At 33.1% G+C, this 22,925-nt stretch overlaps 1 protein-coding gene across 4 annotated transcripts in view; it reads right to left on the bottom strand.

Annotated features, from left to right (window-relative positions):
* Positions 1-22,925, bottom strand: part of dsx (transcription factor doublesex) — a 223,875-nt gene that overhangs the window by 159,472 nt on the left and 41,478 nt on the right. For 2 of the 4 annotated variants that reach the window (XR_012959917.1, XM_076126780.1), the window contains exons 2-3: positions 6,626-6,769; positions 3,892-3,973 (exon numbers count right to left, since the gene is read on the bottom strand). Coding sequence is in view for 3 of the 4 variants with exons in the window: in XM_076126780.1 (XP_075982895.1) it covers positions 3,892-3,973; positions 6,626-6,769 (226 nt within the window). In the remaining variant the exon portion in view is untranslated. Of the gene's footprint in view, positions 1-3,876; positions 3,974-6,625; positions 6,770-22,925 lie in introns of all 4 variants that reach the window. The other 2 variants (XM_076126781.1, XM_076126778.1) reach the window with 2 other exon arrangements.

The following is a 22,925-nucleotide window of genomic DNA, read 5'->3' as shown; positions in this document are numbered from 1 at the left end:
AGAGCAAGAATTATTTGACAGCCTCGGTGGCGTAGTGGTTAAGATCGCCACGTTGCTTCCATTGCGTCGGGAGGTCGTGGGTTTATTCCCACGCGGAACAATTATTTGCGCGATTCACAAATCGTTGTTTCGGGTCTGGTTGTACTTTGTGTCCGTTGTATGTATGTATGTAAAGGTCCCCGTGACGCAAGAGCAATCTTAATACAGGAGTTGTCTTTATAAGAAAACTAATGATACTAAATAGTAATACAAAAGGAGTTCAAAACGTATTACAAATCTTGTTAATTGAGATGTTAAGACAAATCACATGGCTGTCTTCCAACGGTGAATACAGTGATATAGATAGAATTGATAAAATTCATCTAATTACTTTAATGCGCATGCGCAGTTCCGAGTCTTTCTTAGAAGTAGAATCGTTATAGACACGCGCACTCCAAAGCGATTAGTCTAGCTCAAAATAAAATTTCATGTTAAACGTTTTGAAAATTTAGAGAAGTTTCGTTTGGGGTAATAACAAAATTGCATCTTCGTGTTCTTTTGTAAAATTACACAAAATGTTTCAGAATTTCTTAGTATTTTCATAGTTACGAAGTAATTGATAACTGATAATTTATGATTGTTACAATAAGTTTACATTAAAAATCCTGATAACTATAGAAATGAGATCTGAAATATCTGTAGAAATGAGAAAGGGACATAAAAATGCAATGATTTGAAGCTCTCTACAGCAGGGCTTTTTAACATATTATTATGTAAGCTATCAGTGTGTCATACGTTCAGTAAGCCTCGTCTGTAAAAAAGCGTATCATCAAATCGTATCAACCTCTGGTAAAAATATTATTTTATGCTAGTATTTTTGCTACCTTAATTCGTATAGTTATGATTAATTTCCTAGAGGTAATAGAGTTTAATAACTAGGTTTATAAACGTCATAGTCCAGACAATTTTGGAAACCACTGATTTACAGCAACAAGGATTTTTTTACGTATTTTCTCTCAAAACGTTATTGAATACAATTGAATGTTTTCGAAATCACGTAAATGCAGTACAGCTAACCCGAGGCGGTGTGTCAATCTGTGTGATACGAACACAACTACAGTATTGCTACAGACAGTTTGATAGCAGTTTCAATTGCAAGTAATTGTAATTGAGACGACCCGAGTACAATAGAGTACTATAGACTGTTGAATTCAAAGAAAGAGGGACATGATTAAAACTCTATTTATTTTGCGCTTTACAACTAGAATTACAATATTTTAGACTATCCTTGACTTTTGTTTTTTGTGATTGTAATTAGCCTGTTTCTATGTCCCACTGCTGAGCCAAGGCCTTTATTTATTTTATTGACTCAAAAGTTTCCAATATAATAATAAGATTTTATACAAATAGATAAATTGTCTTTGATTTTAGTAAAGGTTTTGATTTCATAACTTTAACGTAAAATAGATTAATTTGACACCTTGCCGTTATTCGTTTACCGTAATGTACAAAATAACCGAAAAAATACGATTATCTCAAATAATATTAAGCTTCTAAGAACATTATTATAACCGATTTTTTTTAACGCAAACGTGATGCAAATCCTTTATCAATAACCATTAAAAGTTTCTATTATAAAACACGCCATTGCAAATTCAGTTTCTGGTATTGTGCTTGTGTAGTATGTGTTAGAAGTTAGATTAATAATACTTTCAGTAATTAAATAAATTGTTAACTTTAGTTAGTGATAGTTAATTATAGTGAAATTATAGAGCGATCTCCTACTCTTGATACTAGCAAAATCTAGTATTTGACATTTCAAACTATAATTATTTGACATATACTTATTATATAGTTATTCAGAAATACGCCAGAGGCGCTGATCAATTTGAATATGACATTTTTTCACTACTGTTTCATAGTTAGATCGATAGAGGTAGTAAATCGCTTATATTTGTTAGTAATAAGTAATTTATTTTATGAGAAAAGTCTGTTAAATGAATCAAGGTTGAATTGAAATAAATGTTTTCTGCAATAATTTGAACATTTAAAACAACATCGTGCAAAACAAGACCATATTTTTTTACTTGTGCAAATCCCTGATTACTGAACAATTAATCATTTTGACATATTATTGTCGGCTGTCAAAATGTATAGAAAAACATACAAAAATGATTTATTTTACGATCAGTTATTATTTAAAAACGTGTATTTAATAACTTGGTACAGAAATGTAGGTAGTTTTTATGTGATCATAAATTATATTTGATCGCGTTGATCACTTTCATTACTGTATAACCCCACGGCAACGACAGCAAATAATATAAATAAATAAGTGCAGAAAACCTTTTACTATAATGTTAGTTATTTATGAAGACAGGACATATATTTCGGTAAAAAATACATAAAATACTATTAATGAAAGTGACAACGACAATATCTTGGTATAATTATTTACTGCGACAAAAAACTGTGCTATAATGTTTTATAGACGGCATTTGCAATAGTTGTACTACATACTATTGCGTAATATTGCGTCTGGAGGGAGAGGTGTATGAAATACGTCCGCGTTTACTATTAGCAATCCGATTCCTATGTAATATAGAACAAGCCTATCGCTTTATACCGGGCACGTTACTAAACAGTAGACAACTACTGAGAAAAATCCATACTTAAAAATGCGAAAGTAACTCTGTCTGTCTGTTACTCAATCACGCCTAAACTACTGAACCAATTTGTATGAAATTTGGTATGGAGATATTTTAATACCCGAAAAAGGACATAGGCTTTTAACCCCGGGAAAATGACGCATTCCCATGGAAAAATTCAGGTAGCGGACGAAATCGCGGGTTAAAGCTAGTTTAATAAAAATCTGAAAGAGACCGATAGCACTTAGTAGATTAAAAAGAAAAGTCGAAATGTCTGGGATTAGAAACCTGAAAAGCTCGTGGCAAGCAGTAGTTTACACAACCAACCAAGCCACAGAGGCACTCAATTCATAATTAGTTATACTATTCTATTGAAAATGCTGTGGTTTAAATATAGTAAAGGATCGCGCACGTTCGGCCGGCGTAGACCTAACGTCAGACAAATAGTCGCCGGCCGCCGCAACAATGACGCGAGCCCGCTATACATTAGAAACTGGGAACTAAGTGCTTCTCATTACTCAAGTTATTTCTGAACTGTACTTTGTACAAACAAGCTGTTTAGACGAAAAATCGAAGTCAATTGACTTTATAGAGACAGAATTGATTGTTTGGAGCTAATATTGTATAATAGGATTTAATTTGTAGATTTGAATCGGTTGTGTAATTAACTTAAGTTATGAAATACCTTAATACCTTCAAGCTTTCAGTGAGATCAAACGTCTTATCAAACTATAATAAATTTAATCTGATGGCCGCTTTTAATTACCAATAGGCAAATAAACATAGGCCTTTGACTATTTGGCTTGATTTTTAAAATAGTACTGGTCAGCTATACTATAGTCGATCTTATATCTCGAACTAAATTATAAGAGTTAAGATAAAAGTAAATTCTATTTATCGTCGTTGTCACTTTAAATAAATTTATTTATAAAAGCAAATGATTATATGAGTTAAATTTAAGAAGTATGAAATATATTTAGTATTTTAAACTTTGGTATAATAATGTGTATAGTGTAGTGTAATGAATTTGTTTGTGGAATTTCGTGTAATAATCTACGTGTGATGTGTGCATAGTTATTTCCCGTTGACAATGGGAGGGACAAACTTCATTCTAAATTAAAAAAAAAGTAACAAAAATGTAAAAAAAAGAAGATTTTAAATAAAAATATGAACAAAGAACCAAGTTAGTCGCTCTCAATGTCTGTGTGTGAGCACGTTTGTGTGTTTTTGGGTAAAAACTATGTATTACTATTAAAGTCCGTACTGGCGTGTAGAGCTCCTTAGTTCGTGTCCGTCGAATACGTTCAGGTTGTTTTTCCTCGCGTACTCGTTCACGATCATCTTTCCTGTGGACAAAGTAGCCGCGTAGTGTGGACAGTCGCCGGGCAAAGTTATACATAGAAAAAAACTGCATTAGAAAAGAATTTGTTAGAAATTTTGACATATCTGTTGTGAATTCTTTTAAAAAATGTGTTATTACTGTTTTCTAGATAGATATATTACTATGAAGTTAATTACTAATATATCTTAGTTGTTTTATTGTTAATTATTTTGTGAATAATCATGATCGTAATGCAGTTTCTTTTCATTTATGATACACAATGTATTCAAGTAAAAATCTTTTGCTTTTCTCTAAAATCTTTTAAACAACATACATTTTAGTCAATTAAATTACAACACAGAAACACATTTCAAACCAATTTTTTTACAGATCTTTGAAGACTGAAAAGTAAAAGATTTCCACGCAATAGCTTCGCTTAGCCAAACATAAAGAATATCAATGGTACCGACCTTTGAATCGATAAATGATATTATTTATGTAAACACCACCTGTCACGTCATATCATTGATTAATGTTATCAATTTGATTAAGAAATATAAAGCATTAATGAAATATCACCCGAGTGGTAAGAATACGATATCAATGTTCTTTGATGAAATACGACCAATCATTCATAAAAAATATATAAATTTAACCCTTCACTTCACATGAGCCACTGCTAAACAAGAGTCTCCTCCCGGAAAGAGGGGTTAAGCATTGAGGCCACTAGGATAACCAAGTGTGGGTTATTTGTAAGGTGAGGGATTTATTTATTTATATTAATGTCAGGGACCAAAATATTATAAAACGCGACGCGAAATTCTAATAATGTCGTATTTTGTTTCCTAAATTATGTTTTATTATCACTACTAAAATCTATTAAACTCATTGCTTTACCTGCAAAATGTATTTTTTATACTAAAAGATGTGAATTATTTTGTTATTCTTTAAAAGATGTGAATTACTTTGTTATTTGTATACTAATTATGTAATTTATAAGGCTGTTACATACTTTAAATTGATGATGAAAAGATAGCAACTAGTAGTTTTACCTATTACCTATGTAGTTAGATTAGTTACGGGTTGATAGGGTATATCTATACTAATACTAATATTATAAAGCTGAAGAGTTTGTTTGTTTGTTTGATTGTTTGTTTGTTTGTTTGTTTGTTTGTTTGAACGCGCTAATCTCGGGAACTACTGGTCCGATTTGAAAAATTCTTTTCTGTGTTAGATAGCCCATTTATCGAGGAAGGCTATAGGCTATATATCATCACGCTACGACCAATAGGAGCAGAGTAACAGTGAAAAATGTTACAAAAACGGGGAAAATTATGATTATCTTAAGTGACGCAAGCGAAGTTGCGCGGGTCAGCTAGTCTTATATATGAGCCGTTAAGTTTTTTTTATAAATTATAATAATATTTTATTATTTATGATGAAAATAATTATTTAAGTAAGTGTTAAATTTTTTCCATATTTTACTAGTAATATAATGACGTTATTATTCATTAGAAATATTATTAAAAGGAGCAAAATGATTTTAGCGCTTTATTGTATTTTTAGAACTTTTTAATTATTAAATATACTTTTGTAGTTATAATTTTCCTCGATCCGTGTATATTTATATACAATATTTACATACTGGGTATTTTATAAATAACATAATATTAATAAGTTATTTTTGAAAAGACGTGATAAGTGATGCGCCAGCTTTTTCTTATAAATATCATAATATGAAATGTCCATTAATTATCCGTTAATAAAATTAATTTAAAAATAATTTGCACCAGTTAAGCATCCGACAAAAATGGACACTCACATTAAAAATTGTATTAATTTAATATTTATTAGGTCAATCACTGTTAACAAAATAAAAACATAAAATTATACCTAACAAACGTCATACAAAAACCAGTTTGATAATTATTCAAAACATTTTATACCTTACAAATAATAATTAACTAATTGGATTATATGTTAAATATTCATGCCGAGATATTAATTATAATATAGATATATTATATAATATGTATATAGAACGTTAACTGAAGGATGACATCCGCTTCAGTGACAAGTAAATGACATACCAGAGTTAATAATTACTTTAGATTTAATTACACGGGAAATTAATAAGTATATTTAATTATAATATTGAAATTAATCGTTAATTCTCAGATTATTTATTTATTTAACTATTGAAAACATAATTTCAGCAATTTATTATAAATATGATTTTATGTAAATTTTACTGTGTGATATGAATAGAAATCGTTATAAAATGTATTCATAACTGTAGTACCTATAATAAACTAAATTGACGGATAAACTACTGTGATATTTATTATAAATCAATGATTGACCTAATAACACCGAATTATTCCCAATTGTCACTAAACCTATCTCCTTCAAAGAAAAACCGGAAATATGGTACCAATTTTTATTAACAATCTATTTTATCTTTTATACGACAGAAAATAAAACAATACGATTGTCACATTTGTGGCCAGTGGAAACATTCAGTACCACAAAAGAGACCGTTGGGAATATTTCGGCAACAGACATTTGTCACTTCAGTGACAAGCGGGAATAATTAAATGCCACTGAAGTGACAATTGGGAATATTCCGGAACAGACATCGCGTCGCAGCTGATATCGCAACAGGCATGTGACTAACCTTCATCAATTTTCCTTGAGGCCTCGTCCACGTCGCTGCCCGCGTAGTTGAGGATGACCAGCACCAGCGGCATCATCTCCCAGGAGTAGTGGAACTTCTCCAACAGCTTGTTGCAGTTCTCCACTAATGTTTCTAATGGCACCGCTGTCGACAAGGAAATTATTGCTTTAGGAAACGGTATTTTTGAAAACAATTTCAGTTAACTTCACTTCTGTAAACAATTTATTTTGTATTATCAATTAGAGTAAGATCCCAGAGCTGCCAGACCTACGTCATTTTAGCAAAGCTGAAACTTTGAGGATTGTTAGTATAAAGGGTCTGTTAAGAGGTATGCACATCCACTACCTTGAAAGCGGGGCCGTTTCTGAGGTAGCGCGGAGTGAAGGTGCGTAAAAAACGACCCAACCTACGTTATAGTAGCAAAGTTGGTTTTCAGATATGTTATTAATGATATTATGTAGAATTAAAATTGACTATTGCCAGACCGTTTCCCGGGGCCATTACTTCTGCCAGACGCCTTAAATGTTGTTAAAAAATGAGGTCAACTACGTCATAGTAGCAAGCCTAAATTTTATATATGTTATTAAAGGTACAATTTTAAGACCCCCTGTATGCGGACAGACCATTCCGCAGGGCCCTTCGTCCCCGAGACGCCATTAAACTTTCCCTATGAGTGCGAGAGTAAGAGCATTATTCATACGCATAAATGAAAAACAATTGAATTAAAAAAATAAAAATTGAAAAATTATTGAATACTAGCTGACCCGCGCATCTTTGCTTGCGTCACTTAAGAGAGATAGGTCAAAATGTTACATAAACGGGTTATGTAACATTTTTCACTGGTACTCTGCTCCTATTGGTCGTAGCGTGATGATATATAGCTTATAGCTTTTCTCAATAAATAGGCTATCCAACAGTAAAATATTTTTTTATTCGCACCAGTAGTTCCTGAGATTAGCGCGTTCACACAAACAAACAAACTTCTCAGCTTTATAAAATTAGTATAGATTAAAAGTACTTGGAATGTTTAGGAAGAAAAGTAACATTATGTACATATGTTGAAAACAGTTACAAGTAGGTATATTGAAATAATTTATAGTTAAAATAAAATACCTAATTCGTTTTCAAGTGATTCGCTTACGAAACTTGGCAATTGGTCACCATCAAACCACTTAAAATGGTAATGGTTATCATTTAGAACCCACCCTTTATTTGCTGGGCTTAAAATGCTAGGACGCTTTATATGAGCATTACTCCAGACACCCGCAATATAATTTGCTCGTCGAAATTGTTGAAGCAATTCAGATTTACAAGGAGGTAAATTACTTGCGTCGAATTTTTTAACATTTTGCCGGTGGAATTTCTCATTTACATCGCCGACTGTATACGTGTTAATGAAAAGTTGTAGCCGTGCAGCATCTACATCAATTCAGCTCAGACCATTTAAAATTTTAAAGAAATCGCCAGAATATCAAGAAGCTTTTGTTCAATTCGGAGAAGTTGAATTATCTATTGATAAAGCGAAGGAACAAAATATATTTGATGTAATTCAAAAATTTATCTGCGAGTTATATAATGTTCCCGGATTAATTGATGTAGATGCTGCACGGCTACAACTTTTCATTAACACGTATACAGCTGGCGATTTGAATGAGAAATTCCACCGGCAAAATGTTAAAAAATTCGACGCAAGTAATTTACCTCCTTGTAAATCTGAATTGCTTCAACAATTTCGACGAGCAAATTATATTGCGGGTGTCTGGAGTAATGCTCATATAAAGAGTCCTAGCATTTTAAGCCCAGCAAATAAAGGGTGGGTTCTAAATGATAACCATTATCATTTTAAGTGGTTTGATGGTGACCAATTGCCAAGTTTCGTAAGCGAATCACTTGAAAACGAATTAGGTACGGTAGAACGGGGTTACTTTTGAATGCAGGGGTTACTTTAAAATGTAAAGAAATGGACATGTTTAGGGTCAATTATACTATTTAAAATGCTACAATTTTATTCACAGTGATATTTACTACCGAGAACCGGACAACTGAACTCGTCACTAACTTTTTGTGCGAGCTATTAACTTATTTCTATTATCAAATTAACCCCAAATTTTCCTAAAGTCACCCCGTTCTACGGTATTTTATTTTAACTATAAATTATTTCAATATACCTACTTGTAACTGTTTTCAACATCATTACCTACATTTTTTTTTACAGAGAATTCAAGTAACAATGAAGACGATGGTGGAGATGATTTAAATATTCAATTTGATGACGGAAGTAAGAGCTCAGATAATGATGATGATGATGATGAATGACTACAATTTTTTTTTCATAATTTTTGTGAATAGTGTAAACCATATCTATTTTTAAAATAATTTCCAAAATAATGTTACTTATCTTACTAAACATTCCAAGTACCTTTAATCTATACTCATTTTATAAAGCTGAGAAGTTTGTTTGTTTGTGTGAACGCGCTAATCTCAGGAACTACTGGTGCGAATAAAAAAATATTTTACTGTTGGATAGCCTATTTATTGAGAAAAGCTATAAGCTATATATCATCACGCTACGACCAATAGGAGCAGAGTACCAGTGAAAAATGTTACATAACCCATTTATGTAACATTTTGACCTATCTCTCTTAAGTGACGCAAGCAAAGATGCGCGGGTCAGTTAGTATTCAATAATTTTTCAATTTTTATTTTTTTAATTCAATTGTTTTTCATTTATGCGTATGAATAATGCTCTTACTCTCGCACTCATAGGGAAAGTTTAATGGCGTCTAGGGGACAAAGGGCCCTGCGGAATGGTCTGTCCGCATACAGGGGGTCTTAAAATTGTGCCTTTAATAACATATATAAAATTTAGGCTTGCTACTATGACGTAGTTGACCTCATTTTTTAACAACATTTAAGGCGTCTGGCAGAAGTAATGGCCCCGGGAAACGGTCTGGCAATAGTCAATTTTAATTCTACATAATATCATTAATAACATATCTGAAAACCAACTTTGCTACTATAACGTAGGTTGGGTCGTTTTTTACGCACCTTCACTCCGCGCTACCTCAGAAACGGCCCCGCTTTCAAGGTAGTGGATGTGCATACCTCTTAACAGACCCTTTATACTAACAATCCTCAAAGTTTCAGCTTTGCTAAAATGACGTAGGTCTGGCAGCTCTGGGATCTTGGTCCAAATGGAAAGCTCTGTCAGGAACAATTTACGGCTAAGCCACTCAATAGATTTCATCATTTATGTATGACCATTGTAAAAATATAATGGTAATATGGTATCCAACCACTAGGTTTTTGTTTTACACAAAGTACTTGACTCAAGTCGTGCGGACAAACTAGATGCTTTAGTTATGAAGATTTGCTCTCAAGTCTCGTACGTTAACAAGTAACAATAACCAACTTTAACATAAGTCCCACGATGAATCTTTTAAAACCTAAACATTTGAAAGCACATTCTAAACAGTTTTATAATTAACAATCAGGCAGCCGTCATCCAAATCATTTTATGCGCCACAATCATTCAGCAGACGTCAAGCATTGTAAAGTACTCATTAAAAAAAATGAACGGCGCCATTATAACTTCTAACTGCTACAATTTTCACCTTTACTTTCACTCAAAGGGGACAGGAAACTTCAAAACACCGGAGTTACACCCGAGCAATCAAATATAACCTGTTAATTATAAAATAATTGTAAAGTGAGCCCAACAATTGCTTCATTGTGCGACAGTACATTAGTGCTTACTCATAGGTTATGTCAACATGAATGCATATTAACCTGTCAACATAGCAACCAGTGGTTATCGTAACCACGCCTGGTTGTGGCTGGTTATTAAGTGGTTGCCTACTAACGCTTGTAATACGTTTAATGAGCTAGCTTCTTCCGTCGGACCTTTGGAATAAACGTAACAATTTGAAATTATCAAATTATGTTGATTTGAATGTTGCTTGTGTTATGTCATTTTGTTCTTTGTAATTAAATAAAAGTTACTGGTTTCAACATCAACAGAATATCTTGTTACTTAATAAAACTTCTAATAAGAGAACTAAAAACTCGCTCTAAGGAAGCCAGAGTTGTATTATTTTCTTATTATAAAGAAAGAGTAGGAACTTTCAAATTTCTGTGGAAATGGGTAATCTACTAGCCTACATAATTTCGGAGGAACATTATTTCAAAATAATATAAGCTCCTTGGTTGTGGTAATAAAGTCCTATGCTAAAATGTTATAAATGATCTATTTAGCAATTGATTCCTAAAAAATAAACATTCAAACATCCATGCAAACTTTTGCATAGATATGCGTAATCATTCATAATCATCTTTAATTTAGCGTCTCCTTTATTCTGAAATTACTTGGCAAATGAAATATAGATGAAAGTACGTTTATCTAAAAAGTAATTAAATAAATTCAACATTACACACGTCGTCGTCGATGATCCCACCACTGAAGTCCCTCCCAATACTAAACAAACGTCCTAACACCGGGTTTCGAGATAACCCTTCTCAAGAACCAAAACCCTCATTATCAGTAGACCACCTATGTCAAAACAATCCTACTGCATTCCCATTAACCTTTAAACGCTTCCCATACTCTTCTCAGTAAAACAAGCCGGCACTTTAAGTGTTAAGTGACATGTTATAATGTTTGTTATTGTTATATAACATAAATAAACAGCTGACAGTTAAGTGCCGAATACTTCATGGAAGTAATTGTTTAAGTTTTAAAAGTGCTTTTGCTAATCTACTCGGAATTGGGTTGAGGTCGTGAGAAATGTAAATAAATAGTCTTTGAGATCTAGTTAGAAGTAGTTACTTATGGACTGGCAAGAAGCTTTATTATGAACTCGCTTTCCAAAATAGATTCCTCATGTGTTACAAATAAGTTCACGTTATAATTTTTTTATACGTCATTAATTAAAAAATGTTTTCATAATTATTATCATACGATATACGTGTATATGTCTTAGAGCAGTGCCTGACGCGTCGTAGTATTTAGTTTTTTTTTTCAGTTTGTATATTTGAATAAAATAATACTTCTGTCGATATTTAACCTATTATCTTTAAGCTATACTTCTTTCTAATCCGTGCAGTAATTTCAGCTTGCAAAAGAATCAAAACACTACAGAACAGATGGACATGCAAAATACTCCTTACTTCTAGGTCTTTTTATTTACCATTTCTTAAGATTAGAACAACGGTTTCGGTTGAACAACTACCGAAGTTCAGCCGAATGCCATTCTTGACTGCTAACTAGTGTATTTAAAACAGGTCAATGTAATATAATACATTTATATTACAGCAATAAAGTAGCAATTCACTGCGAACCATCTGCATAGTTACACGTGCCAGGAGATTAGAATATGACATTCATAATCTTTTGTTTTAGTGCTCTTTCTACATCGACACATAAATATTCTCGTTCAAACACTTTGAGATAAAATATACTCTATTATACGTTGAAAGTTCAAGTGTGTCATAAATCGTAATAAAAACAAATATATTCACTATTAATTTTAGGTACACTTTATTTTTGTTCTTAAAATACAGCTCCTGCACTAAGTACATAAGTATGAACAACGGACACAAAGTACGACCTGAGTTGACTATTTGTGGATCGCACAAATATTTATTCTGTGTGGGAATCAAACTCTCGACCTCTGGACGCACTGGTAGTGGCGAGGCGACTACCTTAACCACAAATTGTAGTTATGATTGTAAGGACACACAAAGACTGACTCACCGGAATTCTGCCTGTCAACCTTAAGGTGACGCACGTGAAGATAAAATTTATGTTTATATTATAATAGTATTCGTTAAACAAGAAATATGCGCAATAAACACACAAATACAGAAGTTATAAGTATGTCTGAAAGCTATAAAACTAAAGTGTGAGCAAGATAATAACACGCTACAACTCAGGAACAAAGCTTTATCTTCAACATTACCGCGGAACTCGAAAACTACTTAAAACAACAAAAGCAACAACAATGTTATCCCGCGCCACCGTTAAAAAAACAACCGTATCAAAACCAGAGACAAAAGGCTCGCCAATCGACTTCAATGAAACACAATCGAGTGGCCATAAACAAGGATTAAGAATCATAATCGAGCTGGCACAACACTGGTGCCATAAACTATAAGTCAGAAGGTCGTGCATCATGCGGACACTTTGCTTTTACGAGTTTTACGTCTTTTACGAGTTTTACGGCTTCCCTTTGTGCTGACAGCTCCGTCGGTGATAAAAAACCTATTCAGAGGTGGTAGGGACACTTGGACACGGTTCGTCATGGCTCTAAACAGAGAGATAGTCTTGTAATGTCCGTCCATGTGTTGAATAGCGACGACTACTAACGCCATTGTTCGGAAAACTGCCGTTGTATGCGTTTTGAATGGACCAACGTGATGTCATGTAAGGAAAATCTGGTGGAATAAATTGAATGCTTGTCTATGAACGGGTATTATTTGAAATATTCGTGTATTATGTTATGTTTTGCATTAGAAAAGATTGAAGACATCTCCGCGATTTATACACATTTTATGTTCATTGGGTGTACCTAATTCCTTTTAAATTCAAGCATTTTTTTGATAAAACATCAAAATCTCGCTATTGATCTGTAGTACAATTCTCTACAATCTTTACTATCGAGTATCGAGAGTATGACATTTAAAATGTACTGCCAAAATAGTTCTAACGGAGCCCGGTAGAGACACTAAACAGATTTTCATGTAAAATTTTTCGGTTGTCCCGTTGTATCTAATACTATGGTAGAAAATCGAGCTGCAGTTCATTGACTGTGACTAGCTGACAGTAAAAATCGTAATATTTTTACCCAGAAACTAAAAAACCCACCTTTTTTATTTTTGGTACCGATCATCCAGTGACTCTGTATAGTAATATATATACAAGAGAGAACGATAAAGTTGAATGTGAACGTTATATTGTAATTAAACATATTATTATTTTATTGTTTCCTTGATATTTAATAAGAAAAGGTCATCGTTTATTGAAATAAAACCATTCTAAATTGCTCGCCCTTGAAAATGTACTGGGACTACATTTTAAGTTGTTTATACTTCCAATAAAAAGAGACTACACGACACACCCAGCTTTGTTCGTGTAAATTTGCAGTGTTTCCATACTTTGCTCACCTATTAAACCTTCCTATACAACCCCTACAAATAATTCAAAATGAACCCATATTGGTCCAGCCGTTCTAGAGTTTGCAATGCGATGAAAAATACATGTGCAAATAGAAAAGTACAACTGACATACGAGTATAACATCATTTTTACATTGAAAAGGCGTGATAAAATCACGTCTTTTCCCAAGATAAGTAGAGACCAAAGACACTTGATATTTCAAAATAATTGCTATCATTTAAATACTAAATGTCTGACCTGGATAAATAATTTAATTAAAGAAACTGAGTGATTTCAAATCTTTATGTATTGGTGGCAAACTTTAGAGGTAATTGCTTGCATATATTTTAATTGAGATTCTTAACACTGAACTAGTTTAGTGCGAAGAACGTATTTGTAAACGAGTTTATCCGCCGTTGACTTTATTTTTTGCCACTGATTTTTATACAAACTAGCAATCATTAAAAATTGCCACAACATTCTTTATTATTTCTGCTCTCCTTTTAGTTACAGCGAGATGTATACCTAACCTATAGCATTTCTCAATAAATGGTGACACAAACTGTTCACTTTTATATTATCGGTACGATTTGCTTTACACATAATCGGTAAGAATTGGCCGAAATTTTATGCGAAGTTTCGAATTTGCTTAGTTATAGTAGGCCCCCAGGCTTATACACCAGATATTTCATATACAAATTCCTATTCCTCTACTGAAAAATTGTCTCTCTCGGCTCGATTCTTTTGATTTATAATGCGTTATTGTATCTATATAAAGAGTATAAAGTAAAGAATACAAGGCAATTGACGTCACAGTAGCCGCAGTGCGGACGAACGAGGTTTTATGTGAAATTTTACGAGCTGCCTCCACTGAACCAAGTGCTACGTCGAAAGTTGCAGATACCAGGGAGATGGGAATTGGATCCGTGACTGATTTCTAAGATTACATCACGGATGATGCAGCCGAAGGTGTAGGCAGGTTTATGAAATATATTATAGTAATATAATAATTTGTGCCCATATAATATACTAATATAATAATGCATAGTAATATACATATGTACCCACTTTTCGCTATAGCTTTAGAAAATTAATTTTTAAAGTAAGAAAAGTTATCCAATATTTTCATGGGTTTATATGACTGCTGTGAGACCATTTTGAGGATTTAGATTAGGTTCAGTTTTTCAATAAGATGTAATTTTAAGAATTTATGGATTATATCACTTTTAACATTTATATTATTTGACAGCTTCCGTGTAGAGATTAAATTGTTATTAAAAAACAAATGATAAGTACAAACAACAAGTGACAAACTTGATTGTTTTATACTCTTGTCTCCTCATGGTACAATAAATCGAAGCGAAATTTCAGAACAAATCGAATTACAGTAAACAAACTAAGGTTATTGGTTTAATTGATGTAAGTGTTTTACCGCTAAATATAATATACGAAAATCTATAAATTCCTCTCGTTAACCTAACTGACACTTACCTCCCGTTAGTCAGACAGGCCTGAAGCGTCGAAGTTTCCAATAATGTTATAAATTTAACATTAAATGTTAAAACGGCCATATTCTAGCCATCAATGGCTTGTTGGATAAAACGTAGATAGCGCACTGTACTGGGGTCGGCCATGACACTTTTATGTTTCATGTCAAACGTTCAATAACGTTAGAATTTACGCTTTATGATATAATTTCACATCCCTTTATGGAATACTAACTTAATCCCGAGGCTTCTTATGCATTACGTTCTACTTTATTGTTGTTTCGCTGTATAGCCTATCAAAATGTAAAATTTTATGCAAATTGTTTTTAGTTATTTTTACGTAGGCCAAAAAAGATTAAGAACGCAGCCACATTTTGGAACGTACATAAGTAAATATTAAATAGGTAGGTATGGTGTATAATAAAGTAACATTTAAATAAAACCTGTATTTAATCATGTTTCATTATTGTTTTATTTTATTATACAGATTCACAGTCTGTCGTAAGTTTCTGAATATTGACAGTCGATTAATTTTTCCGTCTGATATTTCAACTCAAAGTATTTTTTTAAACGACAAACTAAAATAAATGACATTCTCAAGCTTCCAAATTTATTTAAAAAATCAAATGCAACTTTTTTTGCCTAGCAATAATTTTCATAGCTGTCAAAAGTTCAGTGGGTGACCTAAAAGAGCATTCTATATTTAAATGACGATCGTTCCCGGCGCCTACTAGTGGCCTGTACACCTGCGCGTTACGTTAGGAGACCATCAACTACTAACGTTTAAACGCGTTCCATCGAGCTAGGAGCGCCCGCCGCGCCTTCGACCAATCGCAGCCCGCCGCCCCGCCTACAACGCACGCGATTGGCCCGACAACCAACTTTGAATATAGAACCGCTTTTTTTTCTCTAACGCCTACGTAAGCTCGTAAGTTGTAGATTTCGTTCACGTTGAATCGAATACAATAGTCGATTTATATATCGATTTGTTTTAATTTTTGGCTACGGTTTGTCGATGGTCATGCATTGATTTAATTTGTTGTTAATATAACTGAAGCGTAGTTGTGACTCACGTAAAATATTTAAATCGAAGGAATTTAAAATGGTTGTTTCCATAAATTTTATTTAAATACAATATTTTACAATTCCAATATTTAGAATCAATCAACACCATTTAGGTGACTAATAACATTCCTAAGCACTGAGTAACAGTCACCATAGGTAGTTTACAGACCATAAACAGGTTAAGCGCAGACAGATTCTTATCAAATTACTTTTTTCAGTGGTTAATTGTAGCGTTTGACAAATTCCCAATACATGAAATAATTTTGAAATCTTAATAAATAGATACTAATCATGAGAAGGATCTACATGATAATAAGGTAATAATCTGAGAAAACACAATTAAATACATGAAATGTAATTCTAAACAAATAATTCGACTTTTGCCAAATGAACGAAGCAAGGGCAATTTGTAAGGATCGTACCAAATGGTGTTCTCTGGCCAACACCATGAAAAAAGGCCTGATTTTTCATATACCTATGTACTAATTTCTGCCTGCAACTTTGTCCACGTGAAAAGATTATCCATGGTAAAAAAATATCCAGGTATATAAGCTATCAGTTTACCAAATTTCATTAAAATCCGTCCAATACTTAGTTTTTTCATTAAAAGTAACAAACATCCCTACTTACAAACTTTCGAATTTCTAACATTAATAGGATATAAATTAATTAACTAGTAATTTTTCTTTTCAAAGTTAATTTCCCATAGTAAAATAGCCAACAAGATACGATTGAGGATCGAAAGTCTCATGAATATAACAACGGGATGATGTGTATAAAGTAATTATTTTACCAACACTTTATTATTTTATGACACGGTGTATGGTGAGGAAAGTCTCCATTCCCACCGTGCTGACAAGATACGAGGTTGTTAGAAAATTATAGTCATGGCAATACTAATATCTAAGTGTTGCAAGAATAATAATATTATAACTAACTAGCGAGCGAGCCATCCCAGTTGCGCCCATATAAAAAGTTTTCCCGCAAAACCTTAACAAATAATTCACTAAAACCTTCTTCAAAGAAGGCTCTATCTATTGGTGAAAACCCAAAATTTCAGACTTGTTACGTTAGTTTTTGGATTTATCGCGAACAGACAGGCAGGCGTGGTGAAGTGACTTTAATGTTCCTGTATGGTCATAGGTTCAACTGCTTTTATAAACTTAGCATGAGATTTATTTACTTATTCTGTTTTAATTCTCCTTTTAATCAAGTTTTAGGTAAACTAGTTTTCAGCGAAATCGCCTCACCAAGCCTATTACACGTTTTTATTAGAGCAGTAGGCCAAAAGACGATACTTTTATCGCTTTTTCCTCAATGTGTTTGATGTTATTTAAGAAACTTTCATATAAATTTATTGATGTTGCTTCGTGGTGGTCCTTATTAACAACAGAATATTCCTTTAAAACGTAGAATTACAACAAAATATATTTACAGTTATTTTACATTATCTTAACTATCTAAGCAATAATTTTATCGTTAAACACGCGACCTTGCGGCGGCCATTTCCATTTTATTGTGTTTTCATGGCGAACATAATTCAAACACATAATTGTTGGTACAATGTAACGTTGCGCCTGACTGTACACAACGCTAGGAACCCACCACCGACCAATCAGAACGCAGCGACTGATAATCGCTGATTTTTAATTGGCCCATAAATATTTATAGTAACGTCGGCTAGATAAATTCTTTATGAGGTCGTCCATGTTGATTGTAAAACTACTTTTTTGTGTATTATTTTGTTTTTGTTGTAACGTGTGATTGTAATTAATTGCCGTTTAATGGCCCTAAATTATGATTAACAGTCTTATTTTTCCCTTTGATATTTCTGTCGTACAGCGCGCCTTTTTTACAAAAAGAAACTTTATAGTAGTTTCAGAATGGCCCCGGCTAATTTTACAAAAGGAAAGCAACGGAAGTACATAAATCATTTTTATACTACCACCGGTCTACAAGTAGTAACTAATAAAAAAGGTTCGATCGGAATTAATTCGCTTGAATTACAGTACATGTTCTTTCATACAGTTGCTTCAAACTACTCGTGTATAAATAAAAAGAAATGGTTATCTTCTCTCACGTTTATTATAAAACGTAATTTAGTAAACGAATGTAAAAAAGCCTTTGGACTCTAACTGCCCACTACTGACACATAATTTACTTTCATCGATGCTCAAAAGTAGGTTTATCTATTGCTACGATATAAAGCAAAATGGTAGGTACTTAAGAATTGCTTCAAGTCAAGGGACTTTTCAATTGAAATCAAGAATTTGACCACTAATTTTTTTTTTCTAATAGGGTAGGTAGTTGAATATGAGTCACAATAGATCTTTGTGAAATGTCAAAAATGATTTTTAGTATGAAATTACTCGCATATCTAGGGCGTCAATGATGATTATGTTCTTTCGGTCACTAATCAGTTTTATTTCAACTTATAAATAAATTTACAGAGCTTAGTTATTTCGACACAGAAAATATTTTATCCAGATGCTTAGATCAAGAAGCTAGTCTACCGTATTACACAACTCTTCTACACGATTCCTTAAAGTGTCCAAACTTCCTCAAAACAGTCCAGCTGCGAGCTTTGTTTCCACAATGGGCACATAGTGTTGGTATCGTTATCGACGCGGTCCACTTCCTGCCGCGGTCTGCCGCCAGTCACGTATCCCGCACATAAGGGACAATGTAAAACGTTTACTTCACAACTACAATAGCCCCTTGTGCCGATATCGCACCGGACGCAACGTCATTGATTAGTTTTATTGTTTCTTGGTTTATATTTACTGGACTGTTAGTGGGAATTATGTTGATTTATTTAGAGTTTCGTGGTTCAGTTTAGCTTTAGTATTATGAAATTGTTTGTCAAAGTTACTACTTACAACAGCTGCAACTGTTGAGGTAAAGCTTCAGGCATTTTCAGTATTAATCCGTAATCCCGTTTGTTGTTCCATTGATCGGGCAGAGACGGGAAAAAAGTAATTAAATCGAGAATTCGTTTAGCCCACTAAAGAACCATACTTTCCTCTGTTTCCTCGTATAGCGTCATTCCTCACGTATTTAAGAAATAAATACACATTTATAAGTACTTCAATAATTTACTTTAAGTATTTACTAAGAATATTTTTTCTCCTTAAAATTAACACTAAACATCAAAGAGTAAACAGAAAAAGACCACAAAACAGTTCTCAATCATAACATATTATTATACGCAAGAAATTCAAAACGAATGTAAAGTTTGAATTACAGCGGCCGTTTTATAGCTCACCCTTTAAATTTAACGAAGCAATAAGAATAAATCATTATTTCATTAAGGAACAATGATGGTCGGAATCAGCTGCTCTCGCAAACACGTATAAATTGTAAGAAACTATGACAGTTATGATGGTCATCAAAAACTGCGTGCAATCTACGTAATAATAATCTAATTAATATGTAAGACATATTAAGACTATTTTATTATATTTCAATTATAATATAGATTATAAATCATCGATACTTTATAATTCTACTGTAAATCTTATACGAGATTGATATTTTAAAACCTTTTTTCAAGCCTATTTTGTATTAAACTGCTAAGTAAAAGTATCCACCTATCGTTCCAAAAGAATGTTTTTAGGGCATAGAAAGGACAGAATTAAAAGAAAAGTATGAACAATGCAACAAACGTGCACTAGACGTCGAAAAATATTTTTATATTTAAGATGTTGTCACATGAAAAATACAGACACAACCTTGAGATCTGGTTTTTAATTTTCATTTTTCACGTACAGATTTTCGACAAACGCGAACAATTTCTTCATACTAGTACCTACATACCTACTTCATTAAAGAGCACTATAATCACTATGACTTAACACCATCGGCATACATTTTTATAATCTGCTAAACATTTTGTCTAATGATTCAGAGCTATAACATCAATATAATTATGTCATCACAACATAAATATATTTTATGGCACACTTTTCTTATAATATATTCATTTTCCCCCTTTTTTACGACCTTTGAGGTCTGAATGGAAACTGAATTTAATACAAGTTATTTCAAAGAATACTATTTATGGCAGCTATCAAATTATTTTATGGATGAATATGCGAAATGTTCATAGTACAAGGGATTGTACCGCGTATTTCGACGTTGGAATATCGAGTAACGAGTATGTGTCTGAAATATAAAAGTAGTTCTTACGGAATATGGGGCAATGTCAGTCTTCCCGATAGTTGATTAGTGGTGCTTTCTGATGTAAGTCAAGTCTCACCCATCAAGTGTTAAAGGAAATGTTCTATTGGCAAATAGCTTTTAATTGGTTTTTAAGGCCAGTTGATGACTGAAACTGAAGTGTGTGGATGCTAACGTGGTGAGAACTGTGTCAGGTAGATAACAATAAGTATCGATTAGTCACAAAGTGTACAATTCATTGAAAGACGTTTCGGAGTTTTAGGTACTTTGTGTGAATCACGTATGTTTTTAAATTCACGACGTAACTTCTCTTACTAGAAGGATCGTCTTTAAAATCTTAGTAATATTATAAATACGAAAGCTCGTATGAATGGATGTTTGTTACTGAATCATGACAAAACTACGGAACGGATTTTGATGAAATTTAGTACATAAATAGATTATAGACTGAACTAACGTATGGGTGATGGAATTCTTTGAAAGTAGCTTGCAGAAGCTAATATTATTATAAGTAATTTATTTTTCATTAATCCACGCGTTGTAAACGGATTCTTTTATAATCATCTAACCAGAAAATTACTAAAACACCTATCAACACATCTATAAACAACTTTAATACATTATATAAATAATATTTTCACACTGAAAAGCAAAGCATGTTGTATTATTAAAGCAGGTTAAAGCATCGTGACTGACGCGCAAGATGGCGGCCGTAATTAAAAAATATAAAGTGAATATTAATTTTCCGTCACGATGTCCGTTTATACTGCAATAAAATGCATAATGAGATTCCTTACAGATATGGGTTTTCGTGCGTGTTTATCCACTTCGTGTGAAATTAAATTGTAAGATAAAAAACATTTATAGCACTTGCACATAATTATGGTTTTAAATCTTTTTATTGACATAACTTACAATGTTTTAGCATTAGAAACTAGAGATTTACGGCCAGTTTCTTCATCAAAAGTAACAGCCAAAGTATAGAGGTAGAGTAAAAATGACAGTTAAATTTGTTTCTTCACGAATTTAATGATAGTTTGTTTCATACTTAATTTCTTCGCAGACTTGATGTGTAAGTAGGTACATCATCATCAGCGTAGCCTTTCTTCCAACTATGTTGGAGTCGACTCTTAGTCTTACCAAATACAGCTGAATATCAGACCTCCACATCCCAATTACCTGGGTTACACCACGATACCCCTCGGTAACATTGGTTGTCAGACTTTCAAGCTTCCGATTGCTGGTAAAGACTGTCAAAGAACTTTGAAAAAGACATGCCGGGACTCACAATAAAAGTGCTTTCCGAGACACTGTGGAACTCGGTCACCCATCCTTAGACCAACCTCGGCAGTCGTAGCTTGACCTGAAATATCGATTTGTTGTTTCATAGCCACGAGCTCAGTGTAAGTACATAATGTATAGAAACCTAGACAGTGCCCACCAATAAACATGAAGACTCGAACAATATATTGAGCAAGTACATTGGCTTTGCAGCTAGAAGTCATTAATACCTGTCAAGTTCCACGCTCCACCCGTTTGCGCAGTTACATTAACAAAACCGCCTTTATACAACAACAGAAACGTACAAATATAAGCCTTAATGCAACGGAATAGAGTCTTTAAATACTATAAAATGTATTTCTGTTTTCCGATTCAGTATATAATCGCCATGATCGTACGGCCCGCCTTCGTGCGATAAATGAATATGTACTGACAATTTTTTCACGATATTTATTCCTTACCATGTGTCGAGGTGAAAGTCTATGGAGGTAGCTAACGCAATGGTGTGAGTGAATGCCTCTCAAGCCATGTATTGCGATGGAAATCTGTATGTTTACGAAGTTGTTTTATTACTCGATCCGAGAGTTCGTAAGTTATACTAATGATAATTATTTTATATCTAACGTGTCGTAAAATGTACAAGTGCAATCCTTAGATTAATTGCGAAACGACTTTAGAACATCCTGTAATTTAGATATTTTTATACTAAGTATTTTAATGTAACTAGAAAATGTTTTTCAATTTCTTTTCAAAATCTGTTACGAGCTTCAGAGTTATATAACTTTGACATTAATTAACAACCTCAAACTTATACACCATTAGCGCGTCTGTACTGTCGAGTATCGAGAGTTTTACATTTAAAATGAACTGCAAAAATAGTTCCTACGGTCCCTACGAGAGGCGCCGATCAGATTTTTATAAGTAAAACTAGCGGACCCGACAGACGTTGTCCTGTCTACACGTCTTTAATTTGAAAATTTTAAACTTTTTTTAATAATCTAAACCATTCTCAGATCCCCTTAAACACACACAAAAAATTTCATCAAAATGGGTCCAGTCGTTTAAGAGAAGTTCAGTGGCATACATACTTACAGAAGAAGTATATAGATAAAGATACTTTTCGATAGCTAGCCAAT

Source organism: Anticarsia gemmatalis, chromosome 19 (genome assembly GCF_050436995.1).
Source record: "Anticarsia gemmatalis isolate Benzon Research Colony breed Stoneville strain chromosome 19, ilAntGemm2 primary, whole genome shotgun sequence".
NCBI lineage: Eukaryota > Metazoa > Arthropoda > Insecta > Lepidoptera > Erebidae > Anticarsia > Anticarsia gemmatalis.
This window is presented reverse-complemented; position numbering and strand designations above follow the sequence as displayed.